Source organism: Ambystoma mexicanum, chromosome 7p (genome assembly GCF_040938575.1).
Source record: "Ambystoma mexicanum isolate Mex_15411 chromosome 7p, UKY_AmexF1_1, whole genome shotgun sequence".
NCBI classification, from domain to species: Eukaryota; Metazoa; Chordata; class Amphibia; order Caudata; family Ambystomatidae; genus Ambystoma; species Ambystoma mexicanum.
Window position 1 is genome coordinate 756710484 of NC_090939.1, and position 20772 is coordinate 756731255.

A 20772-nucleotide genomic window follows, 5' to 3' on the forward strand; every position below is an offset into this window, starting at 1 on the left:
TTATGGCTCTGTGTCAAAACAACGTTATGATGATGATGACATCACACTACACACAAACAGTAATGATTTATGGATGGCCCCCGCAGCCACTGGCTGTACCTATACCTATAACCAATCGGGCTAAACACAATTATAGGACCCTACAAAGTTTGGGTTGCTATGAATCCAAAATCTGAAGGTACTAAGGCCACCCACCCAACTTATTTTGTATGAAGAGAAATTCTCTCAAAGCTTCTGGAGTCAGTAAAATGTTATCTCATTTATAAGGAACAACACCGTTCTTTGTAATTGTTCTACACAACATTGCTTTGATTATACTAAACTATGTACTTTGTTAAATATGTTTGGCCTTAGCCGCAATAAAGTGCTTAGGGGTTAGTAAAATGTGCAAAGCGACGCATTGTTACATTCCATTACAGTTTAACAACATCTGAGTGAGTAAGACCATCCTAAATCGTCATTTCCTATTGTAATAATACATTGTTCTATTTACACAACTTCCCAAATGTCTGCACCCCATCAATCAAAACTCACTGATGTGGCAAAAATGTTGGGTCTTTACTCAATGATTCCAAATATTAAAACCTTATCGTGTGTCGACAATCTGTGTTTTGGCCTCTCTAATAGGGCACACAAAGTCCTGTGTGTCCTTCTTGATTTTTCTTTTATGGTCTTCAACAGGATATGAACATTCATTAAAAACTCTAACACTTGGTGCTCCTTTCCTGCGATGTGTGGTCTCTCACCTGTAAAACAAATGTATGTGTGTTGGCATAATTTATTTTGATCACAAGTGGTGTATTTTATTTATCAGCCACATCAGCACACTTATGGACCTTGGTTCCTCACAAATGATTTGGATGTTTGTATTCAGATTTGCAGCCTGACTGACTCTGAGGTAAATGTTCCCTCAGTGAATTCCTACGAATGTATATGTATAATAGAATCAGTATCTATAGTAATCCATCTAAATACTTGCACACCTAAATTCATTGTTGCCAACATATGGTACTAGTGCACTCGACCCGGGTAAAAAAACCTTTTATATCTTTCTTATGGCTATGAACAGTTGCAAAAATATATTCCCTTAGTTAACAGAATAATTAATGGAAAAATACATATACACTTAATTTTTGGCTTCTTTTGTTCCTCCACACTTCACCTGTGGGTGTGATTTAGCTTTTTTTTTTTTAAATTGCACCTTGCAATTTGAAAAAATTCTGTCTTCAAATAATGCTCTAACAGATTCCAAAATTTCAAAATAAATTCAAAAGAGTAAATAGAAATCCATAAGAGTACAACCATAAACCAAAATACAGTTCAGAGTATAAACCTCTGATGTATTACGAGACACGGGAGGATGTGACATCATCACGTCGTGGTACGTGTGACATCACACCACATGCGAGGGCAGCTCATTATGCTCAGGTAAGTCAGTGTCAACACCAGGTGTTTGGCGCTGCAGCACCGAGGTGAAAGATCTCGGTTTGGAACTTTTGGAGGAAGGCAGGATAAGGATGCATACTTTGGGGAGGGAACTGAAGTTGTTTTAATCATCAGAGGAACAGCATTTTAAAATCATTTTAAATTGTGCTTGCTTGATTCCTTCCCCCCCTTTCTTTTGGGTTTATTCATCAACAAGTGGAACATGATCATTTAACTCCTGTGAGGTTACACAGAAGATTGAGGTAATTCTTTAAATATATTGTTTCCCTATTTTTCACCTGTGGATCGTGTGTTACGCTCACCTGGTATCCACGGAGACGCCACCTAGCCCTGGCTGGATGATTTGCACTCTCAAACCCTCTCCCGGTCCCTTGGTAAGGCCTCTGGTTAAAGCTAGGTCTGCAATATAGGAGAGCTGGATTCAATACCAGATTGTCTTTATGTTTTCCCACCTCCCTTGGCCTCAACTCCTTCCTCCCCCTTGGGCCTTCTCCTCACCTTAATTATTGGAAAAGGTGGATTCTCCGTCCTGCTCCTCGTGGCAGGGGCGCGTAGATGTGGGGGGCGAGCAGCAACCAAGTTACTTCACTGGTGCAAGCCCCACTGTGGGAATCCAGGCCGGCTGCGACTACGAAGGTTTGCTGCTTTACAGTATTTATATGCAGTTCTTATGTACCTCTTAGTTCGAATAATAATGTCTTGCTTCTTTCCTTTTACGTATGGAAAGGTATTTTGGTGTTGTCATGCAGTTTGAAGATGAGCATGGGCCGGTAGGCGAAAGCGCGGTGTGCACGATGCTGTCTGGTGAGTAATGCGTGATGCGCGGCGCTGTTTCGCCTTTTATATTGCTAACCTGTGTCTTTTCTCTCCTTGCAGGTTGCTATGTTCCTCGCCGAGCGCTGTAATGTTCCATCAATGATACTGACCAGGAGATGACTACCAAGGTAAGAATTGTGTGGCTTTCTTCATTCGGAAGGAAACGTGAGTAAACGCTTACTAATGCTGTCTTTCTTTCTCCTCTTTCCAGGTTATGGTATTCCAGGATGCATGCGGTGCCGGATGATGAGTTCAGGTGAGTGGGACTTAAGTCAGCGATGGATTGAAGACAGGATACTGTTCCAGGTAAGTTTCGTAGTGTTCTTTCTCTCTCTGCAGGTCCTTGGTTTCAGGTAAACTGGCATCAAAGAAATGGACACGGTGAGCGTTACGCTGCCCACAACAGAATAATGCAAAGCATGTTCTGCTGTTTGGGTGTGGTTTAAATAGTCTCAGGTAAAGTATTCCAGGTAAAATAGTCCCAGGCCTGCCACACCCAAAAGACTAGAATGTATAGCTCAGTTCCTTGTAACTGAGCTATGTGTGTGCCTCCATGTTGGCTGAACCCCCCCCAAGTTAAATAGTCCCAAGTAAATAGTCCCATTCTAATGTTGGTCTTCATGATGGTTATGAGCCTGGCGCCAAAGGCGCCAGGACTGACTCAGAGTCTTCAATGAGGTTTTAAGGCCTTTGACCTGGCCCTAACTGGAAGGCTGACTTTCCAGTGAGGGCCAGGGGAAAGGGTCATGACATCGTGACAACTCAATGTGCAACTACTGTTCCCTTTCTTCACTTATGCCATTATCGTATGATCCCTTAAGGTAACCTTACTATTAACCGTTATCGGTACATTGCATATGGATTGTTCAATATGCGTAATCACGCTCTCTTCCTTTTGTTTTTTTTAAATATGTTTTTGTGTGTTTGTTTTTATGTGTAATTTTGTAAAACTTCTTTTGGAATGATTATGCGTTTGTTAATAATGATAGTGTTTAGCCTTGAAGACAAATGTGAATCCGAAATGTATTGCCTGCAGGACTATGGCAAATTGCAGTGTCCTTTGGAGCAATTAGAAGACTAATCTAATATATAAAGCTGTATGTTTGTCCGGCTATACAAATCTACACAGTTGAAACCACGTCAAACACATTTTGCATGGATTCATCATTTGTCTGGGGCAAGATAGTAGTCTATGTTTGGATGCAAAAATCTTATATGCAAAGAAATGTTTTGTGTGTGTGTGTATATACGTTTGTTCAGCTATACAAATCCACGCTGTTGAACCCACTGCTAGCAAATTTTGCATGGATTCCTACTTTGTCGGGGCAAGATTGTAGTCTATGTTTGGTTGCAAGAAATTCACTCCGTAGGCACCCTCATTTACTGATGCTCACCATGATTCACTACAGTAGGTACTAGAAGGAGGCAAAATTTGGAAAAGTGTCTGAAGCAAAATGTTCGATACATTGGTTATTCCTTTGAAATGTATTACTACTGTATACAGCTCGAAAGTGTTTATTAAAGCATTCTTGAAGGAAATTTTAAAAGAAATTCCTTTGATCACGCCACTCCAAATATAGAAAAAGACAAGGTTACAGTTTACTGAAGTTCATTCACAAGAAGAGAGCACAATCAATCAATCTTTCTTGGACATTTTCTCAAATGTGCTAAAGCTATTGAGTGACTGAAACCTGCAGCACAAAAAGCGAACATCACTTGGAAAAGCTCCATCTGATGCAAAGCGAAAATCAATATCAAGAGCTTCTGAAACAGAACAACCAACAGCAGCACGACTTGCCGACCAGAGGACAAGAGCAACTTCCTCCAGGGCAAATGAGTTGCCAGAGCAAACTGAAGCAAGACTTGCTGATATGAGAAGAGCAACATACTCCAGGGCACATGAGACACAACTCGATCAGGACATGGGCAACGCCGGGAACCCGAGATAGCATAAAATAATATTGAAAGGAGAAGTGATTTAATTATTGAGAAGTTTTGAAATGGCTTTGAATCTATATATTAACATTTCCTTGTACCCCATGCTGATGGGACAAAGAGAGCACTGGGTCGGTTCAGAGGTAACTTTGAACCTTATATGCCTAGTATTAATATCCTTGTGCCAAAGGATTTTTTGTACTGAGGTGTTCCATCAATACTACTTTTATTTCACATGAATTTCTACAACTGAAGATAATACAAGAATGTATTTAACCAAGTGCTGCCCACCCCTTCTACCCATCCAATCACAATCTTAAGCAGATATTATAGGAAGCATGATAAGTGCCATTCTTGATTCATGCCCCGTGGGGTCAATGATTCTAGCGTTTGAATCCACTTTATTTCTTTCTGCAGTAACATCTTTTGAACATCACCTCCTTTTTTCTGTAATACCACTCGCTCCCAGATAACACATTGTAGTTGGGCAACATTTTGTTTTAATCCTGCAAAGTGACGTGCTACTGGGGATCTCTGGTTCTTTAACCCGATATTAGACTTGTGTCCCATCAAAGGGGTTTTGTTTTTGCGGGATGTTATGCCTACATAAAAAATGCAGCATGGACCTTTAAGGCCATACACCACATTGGAGGGATGTCTTAAGAGTATTTTCTTTCCCGTACATGGGTGTGTGATGACATATCCCTCAGAATGTTTCCCCAGTGCCTGCAATTATGAACCAGTTGTGTCCCTGTATATTTGCTCTTAGTTGCATTCTTTTTACAGTCTGGTTGAACCAACATGTTTTTTAAGGTCATACTTTTTTGCATGCAAATACAGGCAGTACTTTGAATAGTCTTTCTAGAGCGTTGTCCAGTATTTTTTTTACCAACTTTATTTAATAATTATACAGAAAATAATACAACTGAGTAACAACAGAATGGGAACAAGCAAAAGATTACTCCATATACATCAGTGCAACAACATGCAAATTACTACTAAATTAACAGCTATTCAAAACGAAATCCGAAAACATCCCCACTCTCCTATCTCATGGCAAGACGTGACAACACAAAACACAAAAAAAACAACAACAGGACAAGACATACACCCCTACCAACCCCCCCAACCTCAATATCCACAAGATAAACCAAAGCCTACACTTCATCCAAATAAATCACTGAATGACCCCCATCTCTCCTCGTACTCAATTTCCCGATGTTGTCGAACTGCCCGAGTCTTCTCATACCAAGAGAGCGTCCGCATATCCGACACCCAGTTCTCGCAATGTGGCTTCTTCCTGGATTTCCACACCTTCATTATTTATTTTATGGCCATCAACAATGCTCTATCAATCCATTCCTAACCATGTTCACACTTCGACTATCAGTTGAAAGGAAAATCACTGACAGAAAAGTACCAGGCAGTGTCATACTAGTTACCATATCAATGCAATCCAAAACCTCTCTCCAAAATTCCAGCCCTCTACTACACTCCCAGAGCATATGTAGATAGTTCCCTCTTGAGCCTCACACCCCCAGCACAGATCTACATCAGCCAAGCCTCTCTCCTTCATTTTCACTGGTGTCCAATAAATACGGCCTAAAAGACGTTGGTGAATATACCTCAGATTTAAATCAACCTTGGCCCTCACCGAAGCCCTCCAGCTATTATCCCACAAGCCATCAGAAAGATCAGTTTCCAATTCAGACACCCATTTCATTCGCAACTGACCCCAGGAACTCCTCATACAGTCCTGCAAAGGCATCAACCTAACATATGTAGAAATTGTCCTAGGAGACGTAGCATAAATCTCACAAATCTGAGGTCTACCACTCAAAGGTCCGCTCAAAATTTGCAATCTTTCCATCAGCAACCGCTCCAAAAGCCCATATCTACCCGCCTCCCTATTATGCAGACTATAACGATTAGTTAATTCTAACGGAACCATCCTCCCCTCTCTCCATACATCCCCTACTTTCAGAATGCCCCTGTTAGCCCAACCCCTCCAATTAAGCATTTTATTATTAAATTCTAAACCAGGATTCAGCCAAATAGAGGCCGAATCATACAAATACAAGGATTGCCCACACCCCAGAATCTAAGTAACCAACACTGACTTAGAAATCACTAGAGTCTCCAAATTTCACCAGAATTCCCCAATCTCCCATACGAATATAAGCAGTCCAGGGAAAAGGGATGCAGCATTTCCTTTTCCATTAAAAGCCAATATGGATCTGATCCCCGCCATTCCTCAAAGTAATAAGAAGCCTTCCTCAATAAAAATCCCCTACAATAATTCTCCATTACCGGATAACCAAAGCCCCCATCTTTAACTATACGCACCAAAATAAATCGAGGAATTTTTGGCCTATTACCTTTTCCCCATAGGAAGTCCATAAAAATCCTATCAATGCTCCGGAGCACTCTTTTAGTAAATTTAAGGGGAAGTGATTGAATAAAATACAGGACCTTTGGCAACATCATCATCTTGATAGCATTGATTCTTGCCCAGATGCTTAGAGTCAATCTTTCCCATCTTTGTACAACCTTCAGAAGAATTTCTCTCAATTTGTCTGCATTGTATTTCACCGTTCTCTTAATCTTAATATCGCGCACCAAGTAGACTCTTAAATATTTCACTGAAACATCAGCCCATTGGCAATCCCAATCCAACAACCTCCTATTCAACGGTTCATCTGAAGCGGGAAAACTACCGTTTTACCCCAGTTCACTTTATAGCCAGACAATTCTCCCACCTCTTGCAACATATTCCTCAATAAGGGTCCACCCACCTCCGGATTCCTCAAGACCACCGTTAGATCGTCAGCATATACTAGGACTTTCACCTCATCATTGTCCAGTTTTAATATTTAGCAGTTCTTCTTAATTTTCGGTTTGATTTTTTGGCTCTGCACTGAATAGGGTTCTCCTTAGTAGATTTTGATTTTAATACATCCTCTCTCGGGATATGCTCAACCTTCTGAGCCGTCTTCTTGATCAGTTCTGGCGCATATTTTCTCTGGATCAGTTTGTTGCTTGTATTCTTCAGTTGATGAAATGTTCCTCTTGTACCTCATAATTTGGCTAAAGGGTACACTTTCTATGATGTGTTTCGGGTGAAAGCCTGTAGCTAAAAGCAAACTGTTGCGATCTGTCTTCTGCACACATACTGGCCGTGGTTCCTCACACTTGATTTGGCCGTTTGTATTCAGATTTGCAGTCTGCCTGAGGCAAAAGTTCCCTCAGTGAGTTCCTTATATATATATATATATTAGAAACTGTATCTAAGGTGATCCATTTAAATAGGCCATTAATCGATCTTGCATGTATAACTTTAACCGGCCTACTAAGCTGACCCCATATCTAAATCTATTCATTAATTAGGAGTTTGGAAAGAGCAGGAGCGATTTTTAAGACATGTTAAAAGTGATACACCCAAGAACGATTGATGATGTATTTAGATGGATCACCATAGATACCGATACTAATATATATATATTTGTATATTTAGACTGTTTTCCTTACAGTCAAATATATATATATATATATATTCCAATGTTAAACAGCATGCAAAACGTGGTGGGTCCAACGCTTCGTCGAACGGTCCTTAAGTGTCTTAGGTTTAAACCTACTACACGCTCTGCAGTTCGCTTCGGGGTGGTCCCTCGGCAAGCAGAGATTGCATGTGGCGTGCCTGTCGACCCAAGGGTATTTGCGATTGCACTTGGGGCAAAATTGAAAAGGGGTACCCTCCATACGCAGTTTGAGGCAGCGGGCTGTTAAGTGTAGGAAATGTATACAGTGTACCTATGTGCCAAGAGTTTAGAGTATGTACCACCCCCCACTCTCCCTACTTGCAGGGCCGAGGCCAGAGGCCTTCCAAGGCCCAGGCCGAGGCCAGCGGCCTTCCGAGGCCCAAATCTGTCATGCAGCAGCCGACGGTCGATTTCTTCTCCAGCCGGCGTCGAGTGTCGAAGTTCGACGTTGGGGTGGGGAAGGATGTCAATAGATTATTATTTTAAAATTTTTAGCAAAAGTATGGCTAAGGCCAGGGGACTCCGCAAAATGCTTCCGACCAGTATGGCGGAAAAAAACAATCTGAGGATCCTAGACGCGTGAGGGATCTTGGGTACAGTGGACGTCACACTAGGGATAGTATTACTGGCACGCCCTGTGTCGACGCCCATTTTCCAGTTTCGAAAAACAAACTGTAATACTCCGCAGCTTCCACTAGATGTCGGCCTATGCACAGCATGTGATCTAAGCAGATTCCACAAGCCTCAGAAATATATATTCCAATGTTAAACAGCATGCAAAACGCTGTTTCAGTGAGCAGCACTCCACACGAGGTATTCCAAAGTGTTAATCACGGAAGACAGTCAACAAACGCTGCGCATAGGTTGCATATTGTTAAACAACCTTTATTTTCATTTTCAGCAGTTTTAAAATTCAAATTATCCCAGAAAAAATGCCTTGCCAGACAGCAGCCTGTTTGTCACCGTTTGCTGAAATTGACCCCCCTTCTTGGTCCAGCCCCTCAGCCCCCTCCTCACCTGAAGTCTCAGGGTCTGCGGGTGGTAGCAGTTTCTTCTTCCACAGGGCTTTTTTCTTTTGTGGCGGATAAGGTCTGCCCCGATAGGAAGCCACCCTGACCTAGATCAGAGAGGTCTGGGGGGGGCCTCTATACCGGAACAAACTATATGGGGGAAAAAGCCTGATAGCATAAAAAAAACCCTCTGGGTAGGAGAAGTGGAGATCTTGGAGGACGCAGCCTTCAAGTTCACGGGGTGGCCGGGAGCCTCTACCGGAAGTGCCAACGGCAAGTGGAGGGAGAGGATAGAAGAGAGGACAGCAAGGAGCGTTTCACCCAGAAGCCTAGCGCGAAAGGGTTGCAACGCGCAGTCTTCTGGGTGAAACTGACAGAAAAAGGCTATTGACGGCAGAGCCCGCAAATACTAGAATGTCACTGTGCAACGTGGGAAGAACGTGACGGAGAGCTCAATGGCCGCCTAGGCGCCATTGAGTCCATACACGCCACGGTCTTCGGTGTGTGACAGTATGCCCCCTTCTATTCCTCACACCTCCCGGTTTACCCGGGTGGGTGCGGTGGAACCTTTGAGTAAGGAGAGGAGCGTGGACATAAGACTCGGGTTCCCAGGAATCTTCTGAACGGGGATAGCCCTTCCAAGCCACTAAGTATTCCAGACAACCTCGTCTAAATCTGGAATCTTGGATGTGGGAGACCTCATGTTCCTCAGAAGCGGACTCTGGACAAGGAGGTAAGTTGGGTCTTTTGTTTCTCGTAGTGTTTGGGTCTACTGAGCGTAATAGGGAAGAATGGAAAACTGGGTGTATACGACTCTTCTTCGGAAGTCCGAGTCTGAATGCCACTGGGTTGATCTTCTGGGTGATCTTAAAGGGCTCCACATAACGGGGAGACAGCTTAGTTGGGCGTAGCCATCGAGGTAGGTACTTGGTAGATAACCAAACCCAGTCACCCTCCTTCCACTGGGGACAAGGCAGGCGATGGGGGTCCGCCTGGGCTTTATACCTTTCTTTAGCTGCATATAAACTCATTTGGGCTGTTCTATGGGCAGTGGCAATTTCAGCCAAAGTGGACTCAATGGTGGGTACATTTGAGGGGGAACGGAATACTGGAAGAATACCCCGCGGGTGTACCCCTTAAGTACAAACAAAAAGGCTAAGATTAGTGGCAGAGTGTACAGTGTTATTATAAGCAAACTCTGCGGTTGATATAAGGGACATCCAGTTGTCTTGATGTCGATTTATATAGCATCTAAGGTATTGTTCCAGAGTGGCGTTAAGCCGTTCTTTCTGGCCATTGTTCTGGGGATGGAAACCTGAAGACAACGCTCTACCAATTCCTAGGCGTTGGCACAAGACCGCCCAAAACCGGGATGTAAACTGGCTACCTCTGTCTGTGATGATCTTATTAGGTAAGCCGTGTAGGTGAAAAATGTCCTTGAGGAATACTTCGGCCATTCTGGATGCAGAAGGAACACCAGTAAGCGGGGAAAATGGGCTAGTTTGGTAAATTAATCCACTGTAACCATGAGGCAGGTAAAACCTTGGGATACCGGCAGATCTACAATGAAGTCCATGGAAATATGGGACCAAGGTCGAGTGGGTATTTCTGGCTGTTCCAACAAGCCCAAGGGTTTACTAGTGAGAGTCTTGCTTTAAGCACATACTGGACAGGCTTTACAATATTTCTTTACATCACCAATCAGGGTAGGCCAGAAAAATGAACAAGTGACTAACTCCAGGGTACCCCTTTGTCCTCGGTGGCCTGCCGTGGCGTGGTCATGACACCATTCCAATATCTTCAACTGTAAGGCTCGAGTGGGTACGAACAGTCTTTGGTTCACTAACAACAAGCCTCCTGCCCATTTTAAGTTCCGCTGTTCTTTATGAGGTACCATTTCTTCCAAATCCGGTGTTGTGGCAGTCCTCACGTCCTGCAGAAAGGTAGAGACTGTGCCAAGAATTCTATTGCTGGGAAAGAGGTATTCGGTGAGGGGAGTAGTATGTACAGCAGGAGTATCTCTTCAAGATAAAGCATCAGCTAGGCCGTTTTGGGTACCCGGTATGTACATGATGGTGAAGTCGTACTGACTAAAGAAATGTGCCCAGCGTGCCTGCCTGGAGTTTACACATTCCATAGCCCGGAGGACCTTCAGATTCTTTTGATCTGTGCGCAGAATGAATGTATATGTGCTACCTTGTAGTAGGTGCCTCCATTCTTCGCAGGCAGACTTGAGGGGGAGTAACTCCTTTTCAATCACAGAGTAATTCCTTTGGCTTGCAGACAAAGTCTTTGAGAGATAAGCTACCGGGTGCTCCTTACCCCCACTTTCCTGAAGTACAACCGCCCCCAATGCCTCGGCGGAAGCATCAGCATCGACCACAAACGGTTTGCCTTGATCTGGTTGACACAGGATAGGAGCAGAACAGAACATCTTCTTTAGTCGTACAAAGGCGTAGTTGGCTTTATCTGTCCATTGAAAGGGTTTGGCCTCCTTCTTGAGCGGGGCAGTGATGGGCAACACAGTTTGGGAGAAGTGGTCTATACATTTCCGATAGAAGTTAGCCAAACCTAGGAATCATTGGACTTCCTTCAGGGTAGTGGGAGTAGACCATTCCAAAATGGTGATAACTTCTTGGGTTCCATTGTTATCCCTTCTTTAGAAAGGATGTATCCCAAATATGGAACTGAGGCAGACATGAAGATACATTTCTCGGGTTTTACTAAGAGACTACTAGACTAAAGACGTTGTAAAACGGTCCTGAGATGTTGGGAGCGTTCTTGTGGGGAACGAGAAAATACCAAAATGTCATCCAGATAGACAATAGTATTGATGAATAGGACATCAGAAAACAAGCGGTCCATGAAACGCTGAAATATGGCTGGTGCGTTGACAAGACCAAAGGGCATCACCCTGTATTCATATAGCCCAAATGGGGTCCGAAATGCGATCTTCCATTCATCTTCTTCGCGGATGCGAAGGAGATGGTAGGCCCTCCGTAAATCTAGCTTTGAAAAAATAGTAGAGCCCTGCACCGCTTCCAGGATGCCACTAATGAGGGGCATGGGATATCGATCCCTAATCGTGACCTTATTGAGACCCCGATAGTCCATACATGGCCTCAACTCAAAGGAATCACGCTTTGTAATGAAAAACAGCGATGCTCCCGCGGGGGATCTTGAAGGTTGTATCAAACCATTAATCAAATGGGAGTCTGGGTACGTCCGTAAAACCACCTTTTCTGTAAGGGACAAAGGAAACATCCTACCAAACGGTACCCAGGCATACTGGGTGAGATCGATAGCGCAATCCTCAGGTCTATGGGGAGGCAATTCTAGGATGGCTTTGTTGCTAAATACCTCTTGGAACTCAGAAAGTTCAGGTGGGATGTAACAGATATCACATGTATTTGTTGGTTCTGACAAGATAATCTTTATCACCTCCTGAGGTTGGTGTGGCAGGCAGTGCTCTTTGCAATACCCAGACTCAAACGTCATGGTGTTTCTGGCCCAGTTTATGTTTGGGTTGTCCTTCCTCAACCATGGAATGCCCAAAATTACAGGAAAGTGGGCCGCTCGAATAAGATCAAACTTCAAGAGCTCAGAGTGCTGCTGTATCATGACGGTTAGCTGTTCGGTAATGTGGGTAATGGGTCCGGATGACAGCGGAGAACCATCAACACCTTCCACCTTCTGGGCATCTCCTCGCGGTACTAAGGAAAGTCCTTGGTGTCCAGCCCATACAGTGTCCATAAAGACACCCGCGGCTCCGCAGTCGATGAGGGCTAAGGTGGAGAGTTGTTTTAGTGGTGTTTGTAACTCAATCGATACCACCATCAGACAGGAATCCATAGTGTCGGATTGAGGTGCTATGGCCAGCGTACCATAGGGACTCAGAAAGAAACCTCGGGAACCCGTCCCCTCTAGCTCCGAGATCTGTCATTTCCCGTCCTGCGAGGAGGGACTTCTGGACAATTGCGGAGGAGATGAGTATTGGATCCACAATACATACATAGTCCAGTATCACGACGTCTCTTTAGTTCTTCAGGGGTCAATGGAGCTCGGGCAGATCCGATTTGCATGGGTTCTTCCTTATTGTTGGCCGATGGTTGCGATAAGAGAGGGGGGGCTGAGGGAGTTAGAAGAACTGGGTTGCAGTGTTTTCGCCTTTCGACTCGTCGTTCACTTAGGCAATACTCTATCTGGAGTGTGATGGACACTAGATCTGTGAGGGTCGCTGGTCGAGCGATGCGAGCCAATTCATCCTTCAATTCTTCTTTTAAGCCACGGCGAAAGATTGTATACTGTGCTTGCTCTGGCCAACCTGCATCTGCTGCAAGGCGTTTAAAGGTTGAGATATAAGTGCGTAGATCATTACTCCATTGTTGGACATCGAGCAATTCTTCCGCAGCGACATGGGTAATCTCTGCTTATTCTCTGTGACCAGAGGGGAGGCCCAAGCCAGAGCATTTCCTGTCATGTTTGAAATCATGAACCCCACCTTAGTATGACCACTGGCAAACGTGTGGAGACGAAAGGCAAAATAAATGCCACAAGACTGCAATAATTCCTTGAATCGTTTAGGGGATCCATCAAATTTGCCTGAAGACAAGGCCATGGGGAGGGGGGAGATCAGTTTCTCTGGGTTGTCGAGCTGATATCATTTGCCTCAAAGCCGCATTCTCTGCCTTGATATTCTGCAGTTCAACGTTCATCCCTTGAACTGCCGTAACCAGCTCCTGAAATTGTTCAGGTGAAGCCATGGTCTTTTCTGGGCATTGCAATCTGTCACTGTTTGCTGAAATTGACCCCCCTTCTTGGTCCAGCCCCTCAGCCCCCTCCTCACCTGAAGTCTCAGGGTCTACGGGTGGTAGGAGTTTCTTCTTCCACAGGGCTTTTTTCTTTTGTGGTGGATAAGGTCAGCCCCGACAGGAAGCCACCCTGACCTAGATCAGAGAGGTCTGGGAGGGCCTCTCTACCGGAACAAACTATATGGGGGGAAAAGCCTGATGGCATAAAAAACCCCCTCTGGGCAGGAGAAGTGGAGATCTTGGAGGACGCAGCCTTTAAGTTGACGGGGTGGCCGGGAGCCTCTACCGGAAGTGCCAACGGCGAGTGGAGGGAGAGGATAGAAGAGAGGACAGCAAGGAGCGTTTCACCCGGAAGCCTATCGCGAAAGGGTTGCAACGCGCAGTCTTCTTGGTGAAACTGACAGAAAAAGGCTATTGGCAGCAGAGACTAGAATGTCACTGTGCAACATGGGAAGAACGTGGTGGAGAGCTCAATGGCTGCCAAGGCGCCATCGAGTCCATACACGCCACGGTCTTCGGTGTGTGACACTGATGTGTTTCGCCACAACCTAGTGGCTTGTTCACAGTTACCTTTCACCAACAGGAAGTTCATTTTTATATAAAACCACACCACAGTGAAAACATAGAAAAGGTGACTTGCAGAGTAAACACCCTGGCTAGTGGCCATTTTGGCTTGAGTTACTAACTATGATTACAAATCTCATAGTGTTGTGCCCAGTTTAAGCCAATTAATTTGTATTGCAGATGTAAATGAGTATTTTCCTAATTGCGGAAAAGTGCTCTCATGGTTAAGAGGGCAGAAGGAACGTGCCTTTGAAATTTATAAAGGCACAGTGTGTGATGTCCACGGTGTCACATGTGCATGTTAACCAACAGCATGTCGGTGTATTCATAATATTTGAAACGGAACTATATCGTGCATATTTTGATAGCGCCTGTAGTATAATGTACATCATATTAAAACGTCACACTTCTGCAATCGAAAAAATAAGTTAAAAGATGTTTATACGATCCATTTCAAAATGCAAAATCCATTACCATTGATGACTTTTAAAATGCCAAGTACATCTAAATGGAGAAATGTTTCCCCAAATCTTGTGCATTAATGGCAAAGTGCCAAAAAATGGGAAATTGTGTTTCCAAGCCGTTGGCAAAGATTGCATGTGCATGTCACCATTATGATGGATAAGTCAATGAATATAATTATTGCAGGAACTCATTCCAATAATTAAAAATCATAACGCTCTCAAAACGACATTGTCATTGTATAAAGTGCATACATAATGCATTGATAAATATTTCAATCTGCACAGGTGTTTCAATGTGCAAAAACGCATTCCTATGATTCAATTCATCTCACTTTTAAAAAAAAAAAAAAGAGAACAACAATGTCATAATATATATTTTTTCATATGAACTGGGAACATTTGTCTCTGGGCAGACAGACTGCAAATCGGAATACCAACACCCAAATCATGTGTGAGGAAACAAGGTCAGTATGTGTGCAGATGTGGTTGTTAATTAAAAAACACCACTTGACCACTTGTGATCAAAATGAATTCTGAGAACACACATACATTTCTTTTACAGATGAGAGAGCACACATTGCAGGAAACGGGCACCAAGAATTGGAGTTTTTAATGGATGCTCATAGGTCTGATATAGGCCATAAAAGAGACATAAAGAGGGGCGGGACATTGTGCACATGGAGTGACAACTTTGGCTAGAGTTATTATATTTGGTGTAATTGAGTAAAGACCTGATATTTTTGTCACATCTATGAGTTTTGTTTGATGGGGCACAGCCAGATGGAAGTTGTGTAGATAGAACAATTTATTATTCTATCTGTGTCTGTGTAATTGAATAGGAAATTACGATTAAGTATGGTCTTACTTTGTTAAACTGCAATTGATGTAATGCCTCGTTTTACACATTTTACTAACCCCAGAGCACTTTATTATGGTTAGGGCCAAACATTTTTAACAAAGTACATTGTTTAGTATAATTAAAGCGATGTTGTGTAGAACAATTACAAAGAACTGTGTTGTTCCTTACAAATGAGATAACATTTTACTGATTGCAGACGTTTTAAGAGAAGTTCTTTTCAAACAAAATAAGTTGGGTGGGCGGCCCTACTACCTATACATTTATGTTCCACAGATGTTGTGAGGGTCCGTGATGGACATTATGGAACTGCAGTCTCGACTGCGCTTAAATCCCAAAGACTTGGGCCCCCGACATCATGATAACTTGATAAAAACTCAGTGCTGTGTTCTGAACAGCGTGCTGAGCGTGCAGAAAAAATTAACTGAAGTGTGGGGTATAGTGCATGCGATAGGCGGACGTCAAGTCTGTAGTTGAGGAGTGATGGGAGTAGAGACACAAAAGAGTCGAGTCGAGGAGACAGCGTCATGCTGCACTATGCCCCATGTAATTTTCTGAGCAGCTGGCACGGGTGGGAGTATATTTCCAGATCAAAAATCTATGGAGAATGCAATGCATTGAAACTATTTTTATGGTAGTAAAATATGTCGATTTAGTGACATACCCCTCAGTATTTGAGCAAGTCCTCATGCATTTTTATTTATGTTTGTAATTTCCACCCTCAACTTGAGGATAGAAATTGATTATGTAGAATAGCAGATCATACCCCTACTAGTAAAATGTTTACAACACAGAGAAAGATCTTTATTGACCCATCTCCGCATTACACTGCGATGTTTTCATCCCCTTTAACTGGCCCCATAGGAGAAATGATTCTCCTGTGGTCAAGGGAAGGTCTTGCTGGAAAAATAAAAGTTAAACTTTTGAAGGGATCGTCTATAGTTATTTCATCACCACCTGGAGGTAAATTCTAGAGTTTTATGGCAGCATTCCAACTTCTGGCCATGGCTGGTGGACGATATCGCAATGAATGATTTGTTATTTATATAGTGCTTAGGCCTAAGCGCTGTACATAGAACATGTTTATATAGATCATCATCATCATCATCATCATCATCATCATCATCATCATCCCAGCGAAGTTGGTAATCATTTATCGATCTCGGAAGGATGAAAGGCTGAGTTGGCCTTGCAAGGATTTTAACCTGCAGATCACACATAGATTGCAGCAGCAAGCACTCAACCCACTAAGCTATCTTACTGGCTGAGGTGCTCTAACGTGGCATGTGGTAAAACAGGCAGCTTTTGCAAACAGTCTGTTTTACCATTACCACCATAGCTGTGACAACACACCTTGAAAGAAATGGCACAGAGCGATAATCTTCTTCTATAATCAAATGCAGGGATTCATTTAATAGAATGTTTTACATGTTGAAGAGTTATCCTTTGACACACAAGGAAAACACACACTGAATAGAAACATTATCACAGAGCTAACACCACTATTATTGGGCAGGTTCTACATTTGAAATTGGTGCTCATGAAAATACTACTTTAACTAAGCTGTAACCCCAAAGAAAGGCAATATCTGCATCTCAGAGCCTCTAATTGGTATAGACGGTGAGTCTTCTTGTTGATTATTTAGAAAAAAGAATTCCAGCAATAGACAATTAAAAAGCAAGTGCTAAGACCCAAAACAAAAAAAATAACCAATTCATCAGGCAGCATAATGAACAATAACAGCAACACAATCTAATGTGGCACAAATAAGAGTAAAGAAAATGTTCCATATAGCATGGAAACGAAAGAAGCTCTTAAAAGCAACGTTTGATAGAACCTCTCCGAAACAAACAGTTCCACTGGCTTCTGCAAAACAGCTACCACAATAGTAGAGCTCTCATCATGATGCACTCATTTTGAATCACACATCAGCAGACTAACATCATGCACCCTCTAATATTCAAGAGCTCTGGAAGGGTGCTAAAGCTCCTAAATCTATCGACCCAGACCATGAATTTTTTGAAACGAGCAACCCCAACATCCCCTCAGCATGAGCAGGCTTATCAAAATAGGGGGCTGGCATTAATGCAGTTTTCAGGGCTGCATTTGATCCCTTCATGGCACTGTCCAAAGCCATCATGAATAACCCTGAAGAATGGGTGCCCCCCCACCTATTGATGCAAAACGCTCTACAACATGGCTTTCAACATAGATTAACACATTTTTGCTCTTTGTGATGGAAAGAATACTTTCAATGTCAGATTAAACTCAAAGATGTTATGGTAAATTCTCAGTAGAGTGAACTGGAGGCCGTAGACTCATGAGATCCCAATGTGGTTCCTAACTCCTGACTGGATGAATCTGAGGAAATGCATCAAGGGAGGACAACTGTCCCAGATCAAACTTTCCTATGTGCGCACATCTTGAGCCAGTCAGGAAGGACTACCTGAACAAAGGGGAACCACATGCCTATGGTTCTCTTAAACCACCCAAAACTGAGGAAGAGAGAGGGGCCGCAAATGTCAAAGACCTCCCTGAAAAGTGCAAATCCATATGGTGGGTTGGGAAAAAAATGAAGTGGGATGGAACAGGGAACAGCTTGGAAATACAAATTTGTCTCTCACTATTCCAAAATGTTAGTAAGGCCAAGAGATTCCTTACGTAAACAAAACCTCTGAGGCGAGGTCTCGTAAGTGATTCCTAACCCAATGAAGAACGCCTCAGTGACAAGAATTTCAAGAGTCTAGGCTGCATCGTTAGGAAACAAGACAGCAGCCAAGCACAGACAGCAAGATTCTGAATTGACTTTTAAAATACAGAGGCTTAAAAAAATAATACACAGACCTGTTGAGGAGGACAGAGTGAAGGGCTTTTTGCATTTGTTTTTTGGGTTAGCGTTCCAATATACTCACAGCTTGTCAACACATGTTCTTACCTAAACTCAAAGATTAAGTGCAATTTAATTATAGAACGAAGATGACAAATCTGGATCAATCTAATGACTTCAATTGCTCAAGGCTTTGAATGGAAAACATGGTAAGCGCCTAAAACTGGAGCTTCAAGGGAGGCACTTGACGGGTACAGACTAAGCCGATCACTTACTTGTAATAATGTTGAATTCACTCTTTTGCTGGAAGAGTTGGCCTTCGAGTTTGGACAACTGCTGCTGTAACATCTCCATCGTCTTTCTGTGATCTTCCTGCATGTGCCTCACTTGATCCCTGAAGCTGTTACGTAGCGCTTCATTTTGAGCTGTCAGTTGGCTCAAAATCTGTGCATGTTCTGACTTCATAACCATGTTCTCAGATTGTACAGAGCAAAGCCTGAAACACATTAGAATAAAATGTAACTCATTGTCTCACAAAGTGAAACAGTAAGAACCACAACATGATACGAAATGGTTGGTCTTCAGAGTTTCAAAGGGTGCAGTAATACTACAGAACAAAGCAGGTAAACAAGCCCTTAAGATCACAAACTATGTTCATGTAAAAAAAAAACTCACTTCTCACGAAGTTCTGCCTCTTTTGCTACAGTCTCCTGTAACATCTTATTGTGTCTCTCCAGCAGTGTATCATGATCTGTTTGTAAAGTCTGGAGCTCAGTCATGTTGATTTGTAGATTATGTTGACTATCTTGCAACTTGTTTTTCAGCTGTTCCAACATCATTTCTAAATGCTCCCTAAAAAAACACAAGTGTTAATATGAGGCATAGCTGGTTTTAGGTAAAGTAACTTATCCAAATGTCTACAAATCAAAACTAGGCGCGTCTGTAACATTAGACTCAGTCATTTGTATTCATAAGGTACATTTACTGAATCAAGGCAATGCCAGGATCAAGATTTGAAAGCTAAACAAGCCAATGTCATGCTAGTACATCATCCTTCTGTTGGCATATCAATACCAACTGATTCACAGGTTTACCAACCCAAATGCAGAGTTTAGAACCATACATATATAAGCCTTGCGTACAGCAGGAAAGGCAATGTGATACATTGTAAGAAAAACCTATCTATGGTACAGCACTACAAATAACATTTATTCCATTTCACACGCAAATTTCTAGGATTTTGAACATTTTCTGTAGTAGTGCAAAACTAGCAGAAACAAATTGCAATCAACCCAACATCAAATCTATGCAATAGTGCATAGTTAATATATGCCCAGGCTCTCCCCTTCCGTGTTCTATTCTTGCCGGCGCTCACACCAGAGCATCAGCTGTGTTTTCTCCTCCCTCGATCAGTTGGAGGCCTTGCCTAGATGTGCTGCTTATTTCATCATCCCGCAGCAGTCTGCTCACAGGTAGGAAGTCACCAGGCCTTCCTTCTACATTGAAATCATCCCGCACGTCTTTTTTGGTGCAATTTGAAGGCTTTTCAAGAAAAAATGCAATTTTGTCACTTTCATTTGCAAAAAATGAAAATGGAGCATCTCTGAAGAACTAATTGACCACAACTCGTTTCGACCCATTTTCGTTGGACACCAAGGCCCGATTGCTGTTTGGCTGCCATCCCTCTGTGCCTTCCATGCCACCTTGTGGCACCTTCAAGATGGCCGCTGCCCTCTTTACCTTCCACTGAGGCTGGCTGGCTGTGTGTGCTTCCTGCTACCCGCACATGGATTGGTCCGTGGCTTGTTCTAAGTGGCCTATAAGGGACTGGCAGGCTTTTGCCAGCCCCCTGACTCAAAGGCCCTTGACAAAAGGCCCCTGTCTGCTTCCTGTCTGTTTCAGGTACGCCGACCCCCGTGGTCACCTGTGATGCTGTGTGTGCCCCCTCCGCCCCCTGGTCACCTGTGATGCTCTGTGTGCCCCCGCCGGTCACTTGTGATACTCTGTGAGCCCCCCCCCCCATCGCCTATGATGCTGTGTGTGCCCCCATCAGTCGCCTGTGATGCTGTGTGTGCTCCTACCCACCCTTGGTCGCCTGTGATGTTGTGTGTGCCCCTACTGTTACGATCACTTGGTCTCTGCGGAGGCGTTGGGGCACAGTTGCCGCCCTCCCTGAACTTGAATCACCCCCTTCAGGCCTCTCCCTCAGTAGAAAAGCTGTGAGTGGTGGTACGTGGTGATACTGCTCCTGCGTGGAGATAAGTGTGTGTGAGTGCGCCAATCTGTGATTGTTGTACCTCTCAAATCCTTCACCCCAAAGTACGGTTTCTGTGAGTATACGCCGGCCCATAAAGCTCACCTGTGAATTATGGAAGATAAGCTCTCCATCCTGCTACTTCTGGCAGGGGCGCGTCGAATGGGATCTAGTTCCTTCACTGATCCCTGATGAGGATTATTCGAGTCCAGCTGCGACTATGCTTCTCCTTACGATTGGTAAGTCTTTT

General features: G+C 43.4%; 1 protein-coding gene across 2 annotated transcripts in view; it reads right to left on the minus strand.

Moving 5' to 3' along the window:
* GCC2 (GRIP and coiled-coil domain containing 2) overlaps window positions 1-20772 on the minus strand; it is a 1745187-nt gene that overhangs the window by 302697 nt on the left and 1421718 nt on the right. For both annotated transcript variants that reach the window (XM_069636885.1, XM_069636884.1), the window contains 2 exons: window positions 18944-19120; window positions 18544-18764 (listed from right to left, as the gene is read on the minus strand). In XM_069636885.1, the coding sequence (XP_069492986.1) occupies window positions 18544-18764; window positions 18944-19120 (398 nt within the window). The remainder of the gene's footprint in view (window positions 1-18543; window positions 18765-18943; window positions 19121-20772) is intronic.